General features: G+C 42.3%; 2 protein-coding genes across 2 annotated transcripts in view; both read left to right on the top strand.

The window, feature by feature from the left end:
• The first annotated feature begins 924 nt into the window (after window positions 1–924).
• LOC115323547 lies at window positions 925–3,207 on the top strand. The gene has a single exon (XM_029983941.2). The coding sequence runs from the start codon at window positions 925–927 to the stop codon at window positions 3,205–3,207; it is 2,283 nt and encodes a 760-aa protein (XP_029839801.2).
• A 5,444-nt stretch (window positions 3,208–8,651) lies between these two features.
• The window catches only part of LOC115315237 (venom metalloproteinase antarease-like TtrivMP_A), a 107,378-nt gene continuing 106,886 nt past the window's right edge, over window positions 8,652–9,143 (top strand). The window contains exon 1 of the mRNA XM_040217619.1: window positions 8,652–8,712. Within this exon, the coding sequence (XP_040073553.1) occupies window positions 8,652–8,712 (61 nt within the window). The remainder of the gene's footprint in view (window positions 8,713–9,143) is intronic.

Below are 9,143 nucleotides of genomic sequence, written 5' to 3'. Positions count from 1 at the left end.
GAATGCAAAAGTTCCAACCTCAACTACACCCTTGAAAGAAGTAACAAGGTATACCAGAACAAACAATATGTCCTGCACCTGTACTGCATCTTTGTAGGCAGCGCACAAAATGCTGGATAGCTAAAAAAAAACAAAAAAACGGGGGGTTTACATCTTGAGGAATTTTCTTGAGCTTTCTCCTAGATGCATTGATGCATTGATGGCATCTCCTAGATGCATTGATGGCATTGATTTTGCATTCTTCCCTTTGTGTATTTGGGTTCATGGTTACCCTCTTCCGCTTTCCTTCAATGTGTAGTGCGGGGTAGAATGACCGGTTGCCGTTTTTTTTTTTTTTTTTTTTTATTTACGGTGACTAAGTGCCGGCTAGTTTAATGGTTTGTTGCTTGGCTTTGTGTAATTAGGTCTTGTATGCCCTCTTTCCCTTTGGTTCCGTGTGTTTGCGGGTTCGAAGAAACCTTTTAACGGTTCTTTGTTGACTTTGTGTAGTCGGAGGCTTATCTTGTCCTTTTGTCTGGCTGAAAGATTTTTCTTTTGTAATGTTTTGGGCCTATGTTTGGCTTAGTGTATTCCGGGTGTTATGTTGTCATTGGTCGACTTGGTTGGTGGTCTGTGGACGTGGTGTGTATAAAAGTGCATACGATGGAATAAAATCCTTAGCTGTGTTTGAGACGTCGCCTCCTTGTGGCCTCTTTTCTTCTCGTCCCTTTTCCGAAATACCCCAGTCACGGGTTAAACAAAACTATGGTTAACTTCCACCAGCTCGCCTGCACTCTTACAATTTTTTCACTATCAATCCCAGAAGCAGGCTTATTCCCTTTTTCGTATGGACCCACGTTTTCCCCACCACCGACTACGCTACTGGTACAAGCGTACACGATTTTGGACATTTTGGGACGCCGCCTTGCCGTCCTACAGGCAGACATGGCGTTCTTCGGGATCTCTCTGAGAAAGCGTCACGAGGACCCTGGGCTCTTCGGGCATCTTTCGGCGACCCGGATTCCCTGGAGCTGCAAAAAGAAGATCATCAAGGCGTACAGGGATGCCACAAGTGCCAGGGTGCTTGAGCTGAACAGGGCATCGGTTCGGCTTTGGACGATTCTACTCGGAGAGGGTTACAGGAACCACCAGAGGTTTCGACTGTGGGACACTGGAAGAAGACAGCATTTTGAACGAAACTGGTATGTGCGACGAAGATTAGTGTTGGACGCTGTAAAAAGGTCGAATGTTGGGTTTGGAAATAGTTGTAGTTTTGTGAATGGTGACCAATCCGCTGGGGCTCGGAGGTGCGGTATTCTGAATCCTTGTAAAGTCGCATTTACAGAGAGGACGGAGGAATTGTTGAGAGGAGGACCGAAGTTTTGTGTAAATGTAAAACCGTCGAGAGTAGATGTTTTTTCCGCGATCCAGACAATTGCTAGAAAAGTAGGGTTAGACGAAAGGGTTGCTTTTGTGGACTACGCGGTCAGTAGAATGGAAAGAGTTGTGGATGATTCGTATAAAAAAGACAGGAGAAATTTTCAGGCTATCACGGAAGTAAGAAATGACTTTAAATCTAGATCACTGGAATTGTTACAGACCGATAAGAGCGGTATGTTTGCCGTCCTTCCATTGGCGGTTTTTGAAAAAAAGTCAACAGAGGCATTGGACTCGGTATTCATGGCATGGCAAGGCAAGTTGGGAAAATTAAGGAAGGACATCTCAGCTACACTTAAAGACAAGGGTTTAGAGACCTTAGCCAGGAAAGTCCTGAATCAGCCGAGAAGCACTTTAAGTGTAAAATTCTTCTTAAAGGACCACAAGCCGGAAATGCCGTTCCGCACGATTATTAATGAGAACGGAACGTGGCAAAGCATGGTTTCGAAGTTTCTTCAAAAAGGTTTAGACTTCGCTAGATTGGAAAACAGTCTTTCGTTAAGAAACTCAGACGATTTTGTTCAGATTTTAGATGCTCACCATGGGAGGCAATGCTCGTTGATCTCGATGGACATTAAAGATCTGTACTATTCTCTTGAAAAACAGCTGTTGATGAGTAGGGTTAGAGAGGCTTTGGAGCGTAATTTGGTAAAATTTCAATCAGGTACGGGGATTCCGGTAGATAGGTTTTTAGCGATCTTGGATCTTTATCTTAAAGCCACGGTAGTGGAGTTCAAGGAACGCATGGGGATTCAAAAGAAGGGTGTGTGTATTGGGTCTGCGGTGGCACCTATTTTGGCAGAAATTTATTTAAACTCTTTGGATAACGCGATCTCGGAAAGGCTGGCAGTTTGGGGGTCGGGTGAAGTTTTAGTGAGAAGGTATGTTGATGACATTGTGGTCATGAGCTTTCATGGGAAGGATACGGGAGCAATAGAGAGTCTGGTGAGAGCCTCAGCACCGGAACTTACCTTTACTGTTGAAGGGCCAGACAGAGGAGTTTTGCAGTTTTTAGATTTACGTATTCACGTGCAAGAAGGAGTGTGCTGGGAGTACGGAAAAGAATCGGCAAAGCCAGTTTTAAGTAGAAGAAGCTGCCATTCAAAGACTGTGAAGGCTGGGGTGGTCAAATCAATAATCGGAAACGCTCTAAAGAAGTCATGTCTTCATTATGTAGGCCAAGCCCTCAAAAGGCAGTGGGTGAGGTTAGAGGATGCGGGTTATGATAAAGTTTTCATCACGAGGCAGCTCTCCCCAAGTTTCGGCGAGAGAAATGGAACAACGAGAGAAAGAAGTAAAAAGGTTGCCGTAGTCCCGTACTACCACAGTGTTTCGCATAACCTTAAAGCGAGTGCTCACAGATTTGGAGTTGACGTAGTGTTTTCATCTGATTACAAATTAAACAGGATGACTCCGTTCTTTGCACCTCCAAAGGAATGCAGAAGGCAACATCAGGACAGGTCAGTGGCTTGCAAAGGAGGTGTAGTCTATGAGATACCCTTAGCATGTGGTTTTAGATATGTGGGGCAAACTTCGCGGTGCGTGAATGACAGACTGACCGAGCATAAAAGAAATGTAAAAAACGGGGCACCGAACTCGGAGATCGCCAGGCACGTGTCTGAGTGCAACAATTGTAAGGTGTTTTGGTCGGAAACGGAGGTAATACATCGAGAGGAAAATGAGATAAAAAGGGTAGTGAAGGAAACAGTCCGAATTAAGTCAATGGGAAATTGTATTAGCCAGCCATCAATGCATCTAGGAGAAAGCTCAAGAAAATTCCTCAAGATGTAAACCCCCCGTTTTTTTGTTTTTTTTTTAGCTATCCAGCACTTTGTGCGCTGCCTACAAAGATGCAGTACAGGTGCAGGACATATTGTTTGTTCTGGTATACCTTGTTACTTCTTTCAAGGGTGTAGTTGAGGTTGGAACTTTTGCATTCTCCCCTTTGTGTATTTTGGTTCATGGTTACCCTCTTCCGCTTTCCTTCAATGTGTAGTGCGGGGTAAAATGACCGGTTGCCGTTTTTTTGTTTTTTTTTATTTACGGTGACTAAGTACCGGCTAGTTTAATGGTTTGTTGCTTGGCTTTGTGTAATTAGGTCTTGTATGCCCTCTTTCCCTTTGGTTCCGTGTGTTTGCGGGTTTGAAGAAACCTTTTAACGGTTCTTTGTTGACTTTGTGTAGTCGGAGGCTTATCTTGTCCTTTTGCCTGGCTGAAAGATTTTTCTTTTGTAATCTTTTGGGCCTATGTTTGGCTTAGTGTATTCCGGGTGTTATGTTGTCATTGGTCGACTTGGTTGGTGGTGTGTGGACGTGGTGTGTATAAAAGTGCATACGATGGAATAAAATCCTTAGCTGTGTTTGAGACGTCGCCTCCTTGTGGCCTCTTTTCTTCTCGTCCCTTTTCCGAAATACCCCAGTCTCGGGTTAAACAAAACTATGGTTCACAAAAAAGAGACATCACCAGGTGTGAGAGCAAAAAGCAAATACTACATCAACGCTTCAACTGATCAGCCCTTTTCCTGCAAGAGGAAGATTCGAACAGCATTTCCGAACTTGCTCCCGCATGAGTTAAAAATATCAATTGTGTCAGAGTAGCGATTATGACACTCGGCCGATCTTTGGATCGGGTTTAATTGGCTAAAATGTCGAGCTATATAAAAAGATAATTGTAGCCGTGTAGGCACACGTGGAACTCTGAGACTCACTTCGGACAGAAGGCTGGGAGACTTAATCGAGCCGTGCAGGGTCTTAAACAAAAACAACAAATCTGCCTTCACCCGACGCTGCTGCAGGCTCAACAAGTTGACAAGTTGCGAGTTACACACACCGTTCAGACAAGGATCATCTTTCTCAAGGTAACGATACTTAAAGATAGAAATTATTTTTTTTTGGACTCGCTCGACCGATAAACTGTTAGTTTTGGAAATGCCGTTCCAAACAACCGCGGCGTACTCTAGCTGGGATCTAAATAAGGAACAATACAGCGTAAAAAAAGCGGACGGGCTTTTGAATTTCTTCGTTATGCGAGACACGACACCTAACGTGCGCGAGGCCAATTGAACCACTCTGATAACGTGAGTGTCAAATCTCAGGGTTGAATCAAAGACAACTCCAAGGTCTCTCAGTCCACTTACACGTGACAGCAGTTCGCCATGATAACTGTATGGAAAGAATATATCATGGGTCTTGCCAAAAATATGTCATTACTTTTGTTTTAGAATTATTCAAACGGAGGTCATTGTCTAAACACCAACGACCAAAGGAATATGCGTCATTGTAAAGCGCGATGCAATCCTCTAAGGTTGATATTTTTTTGTAAAGTTTTATATCATCAGCGTACTGCAGAAATGAAGAATTTAATATAACTCGAGAGACATCATTTACAAAAATATTAAAAAGAAGGGGGCCCAAGACAGATCCCTGAGGCACTCCAGAGCTTGCCTTGAACAAGGACGAGGTAGTATTGTTGACGCACACATAGGCTTGCCTATCAGACAAATAGCTTTTTAACAAATTGTATACCTAACCACATACTCCGTAAGAGGAAAGCTTGTATAGGTGGATGTAGTGGTTGACTACGTCGAATGCCGTACTAAGGTCGAAATAAAAAACGTCAAGCTGGCCTCTATTACAAACTACTTCAGAGGAAGTAAACTTGAAAGATACGAGATTGATGGATGTCGATCTGCCGGACATGAAACCATGCTGATTGGGAATGACTATACTACGAAAATTGCAAGAGAGGAATTGATAGATTACCATTTCAAAGAGTTTGGAAAAAGACGAGAGAAGAGAAATCGTTCTGTAATTAAGAACATCACCACTATTTCCAGATTTCAGAACCGGAACAACCACTGCCAGTTTCCAGTCGTCAGGGAATATCCCTGACGTCAAAGAGTTGTTGAAAATTGTGCACAGTATGGGCGTAAGTAATTCATGATAACCCTTAACAGTTGCAGCGGATATCCCGTCATGACCTGCAGACAATGTGGGTTTCATTTTCTTAATACATAGCCTAACACATTCCTTATCGACAACCACAGAACCTAATGTGTCACCAAGTACGTCCGAGTGAGGCAAAAGAGTTGAGGGGCAGTTATTATTATTAATGTAAACTGACGCAAAGTGATCCGCAAACAACTCAGACTTGCCCTTTGCACTGCCGCTATGCTGATTCAAGATGATTTCGGACTCAATATTCTTCCCCAAGCGCGATTTAGCGTACCTCCAAAATTTCTTGGGATTTTTAACAAGATCTGATTCTACCAAGTAAGAATGCGCCTGGCGATCACGGTTTAAAATTTTCTTACATCACTTTCCGCAAATTTTAAATTCAACTTCCCACTTTGGAAGACCACTTTTCTTAAACCTCCTGTGCAAAAAAACTGTCAGTTTTAAAAGCGTTCTGAGTTCACGAGAGATCCAGACAGGGAAGCGAGATTTTTTAGACGTTTTAAGAGGGATATATATGTCCATAGCCTCCTGAACAACAGTTGTGAGGAGATATACTTGGTCGTTGATATCAGACGACTGCAAGATAGAAGCCCAGTCAACACCCGAAAGATGGTGATACATTCCAGTGTAGTCCCCCGCTGAATACTTTTACGATGTGTGTGGGGAAGGAGTATTAGAGGGACTGAGGACCGGAGGATCAAAAACAGAAACAACTACATCAAGAGCAGGGTGATAGCTATCCTCAGGAATCATAGGAAGTTCACTTCGAGCGACATGTATACCGTCCGTGTTTGAAAAGCATAAATCTAAAGCATTACCTTGATCGTTTAGAATGTTATTGTGCTGTCTGCGATCTAAAAAGGAAGTAAAGTTGAGGAGATAGTTGCACTTTTGTTTACAATAAAAGTTGCCAGTAAGGATATTGAACTGTGTCCAGTTAATACCTGGAGCGTTAAAATCCCCCAATATCAAGATATTGCTCCCCTGTGAATCATTAATTGTACTTTCAATGTCAGCGAGACAATTTGGAAATCATCTGGTGTCGTCTGAGGAGGAAGGTAGAACAGACCAATTAAAATACGTTCTCTCCTAGAACACTCAATTTCCACCCACAGAGACTCGGGAAATCTCTCCAGATCCTCACGTCTTCGTGAACTATATTGTTTGTTAACCGCGACCAATACACCGCCTCCTACTCGGCCCCGGGAAGAGAAATCACGATCGTGACGGTAGACATCAAAACAAGGCGGAAAGTAGTCGGAGGAACTAACACTAGGACATAACCAAGTTTCCGTTAAGCAAGCAATTGAGTAATTAGAGAGAGTTATGTTGGCAACGAAACATTCAGCTTTCCTCCACAGGCCACGGACATTCTGGTAAAACAAATCGACGCTACTCATCTTTGTATTTAGTGTTGGGCTTGTGGGCTTCTTCAGACGAGTGAAGGAGTTCTTGACGAAGAGCGCCTCTGAAAGGTTTAAAAAGACAATCCTCCGGCCACAAAGCAGGGTCAGAGAGTTTCCCAGAATGTTCGGCAGCTACAGAGACGTGAAAAGAGGCGTAGGTTTTGTAGCGAGTCTTCAGTCGGTGGCACTTCAAGTTTTCCACATCGAGTGAACACAAATGCCCAACGACGTCTGCAGAAGTGGTGACCGGATCCAGCTTGGTCACAAACAGTGCCCTCCGGCGGGAAGGTGAGGGGGCAACGCTCAGCTTGCACGCCACGGACGCTCCGGCTTGCGCGGGACTCGAGTCTTCGGGCTGATCGGATTGGGCTTAACAAGCAGTGGATCATCTTCCGGCGCCACGCTAATAACAAAATTAATAGTAATAACAATAATAATAATAACAATAATAATAATAACCATCATCATCATCATCACCATCACTGCGATCCCCATCATCAGCATCAGCATCATTAACAAACATTGTTTTCCCGTGCCGTCAGAACAGCGCAAGAGTAGGGGCAGACGTGCTCTAGTGTTGGAAGCACGTCGGCCCATCTCCACCACAATTAAATAAACAAAAAAAAGTAAAAAAAAACCTAGGGACGCAGGAGTAGGCGCATTGCAACCCATGAACTCGTCGCAACAGAAGCAAAGATTTCTCATTTTATTGATGGATTACATAAGATATGGTAGCCATCTCCTCATCCACTCACCCTAATCAACCCTTGTAGTTCCTTAAGCTTAAAAAAGAAAAACTCGGCCAAGGCAGGATATCATTTGATAAAAACAAATACATGTTTTAGCTCACTCACTCTGTGGCCCCTTCATCTCTAAAACACTTCCGAACCCCTTCCCTTAGCACTCTAAGTTTAAAAGCCTTGCACTAAAGCCAACTTCCGAAACTATCCCACAGCCGATTCGGGTGAATGTGTGTCTACGCACCTGAACTAAAATACAACGAAAAAGTGGTAATTTCGATTACCTGCACAGAAAAATTACCCACAGAATCAAAAGAGTTTTTTTTTAGATAATGTGGGCTCAAAGTATGGCTACATTAACTTTTTCATAAAATTTAAAAATGTATAGCTATTATTCCCTTAAATAAATTTAACTAAAATGCAAACTGTCGATAGCATATGTATAGGCCTAAAGGCATATGGTGTAAGCAAAATTTACAATGAATCCGAAGATTCAAGGCTCCAGATTTGGCAGCAAAAGGTCAAAAATGTGTTGTTGTTGTTTTTTTTCTTTTTAATTTTTGGCATGAAATACGTTAAAGCGGTTTGGTCAAACGGCCATGCAACTTATAATAACAAGAATAGTTACGGCGAGTGATTCTCTTTTACCCTTTTATCAGAACCGCCAGAACTGAATAAAAAAAAAAACCTAAACGAAGCGTTTTACCTAGCTTTAGTCCAAAATATTTGTGGAGAAATTAAAAAAAAAAAAAAACTGACCGGAATGGTTTAGTTTATAAGCTAAATGGGGCTAAATATATATTTTTAAGCGAATCAAAACACCCACTTCGACACGCATGTTCGATTTCAAATGAAACCATACTACAAAATCAAGGCTCCTAAAGCAAATATCTTATAGTGCGTCAACTACATTCAAATCTGTTGTAAAGAAACTTTCAAGAACGCAACAACTGCCATTGACCATTAAAGGATGCTCTATGCGCTCTTTCAGCATTTTTACTTAATTTTCCGGTGCCCTTTAGCACTAGAAAATAATAATGTCAATATTGAAGGGGTCAATGTATTGAACAAACAGGATGTTCATTTTCTATAAAAACTCATGATAAAACAGCCAACACCTTGTAGAGAAGAAAATGATGCAGTACGTCTTTCTATGCGCTTTGTCGGCTTTAATCCAGAATGCCACTGCGAGAGGTATGTATAATTTTTAGTACAATTCATTGGTTTGTTTCTGACAAACCACCTAATTTAGAACTGTTGTAAGTTTAGTAGATATCATATATAGTAGTGCATACCCGTGCTTCCGTATTTGTCAAAGCAATTTTACAGAACCACCTTCGTGCTTCAAATAGCTTGTTGGAACTGAGTACAAAATATTATACGCCATGACAAAGTGTACTAAAGTTTGTTATGCAGAGAGCATTTCGAGTGTTTTTAAATACTGTATGACACTTTCGGTAATCTGAGGTTCAATGTCGTAGTAATGCGGATATTTACATGAAGAAACAAATGTGTGTTACCGAGACAACCGTGATTTCTATGAGGCTTGCCAACCTATCCAAGGTGTAACTTGTCGCACAGCATACAACCCGCAAATCTTCGTCAATGCACAGCTTTAGCTCGAC

Source organism: Ixodes scapularis, unplaced genomic scaffold (assembly GCF_016920785.2).
Source record: "Ixodes scapularis isolate PalLabHiFi unplaced genomic scaffold, ASM1692078v2 PGA_scaffold4__175_contigs__length_147842914, whole genome shotgun sequence".
Taxonomy (NCBI): Eukaryota; Metazoa; Arthropoda; class Arachnida; order Ixodida; family Ixodidae; genus Ixodes; species Ixodes scapularis.
Note: the sequence above shows the minus strand (reverse complement) of the source record. Positions and strands in the feature narration are given on the sequence as shown.

Excerpts from the sequence above, each read along its gene's own strand:
- LOC115323547 (XM_029983941.2), top strand. The coding sequence starts at position 925 with ATGGCGTTCTTCGGGATCTCTCTGAGAAAGCGTCACGAGGACCCTGGG.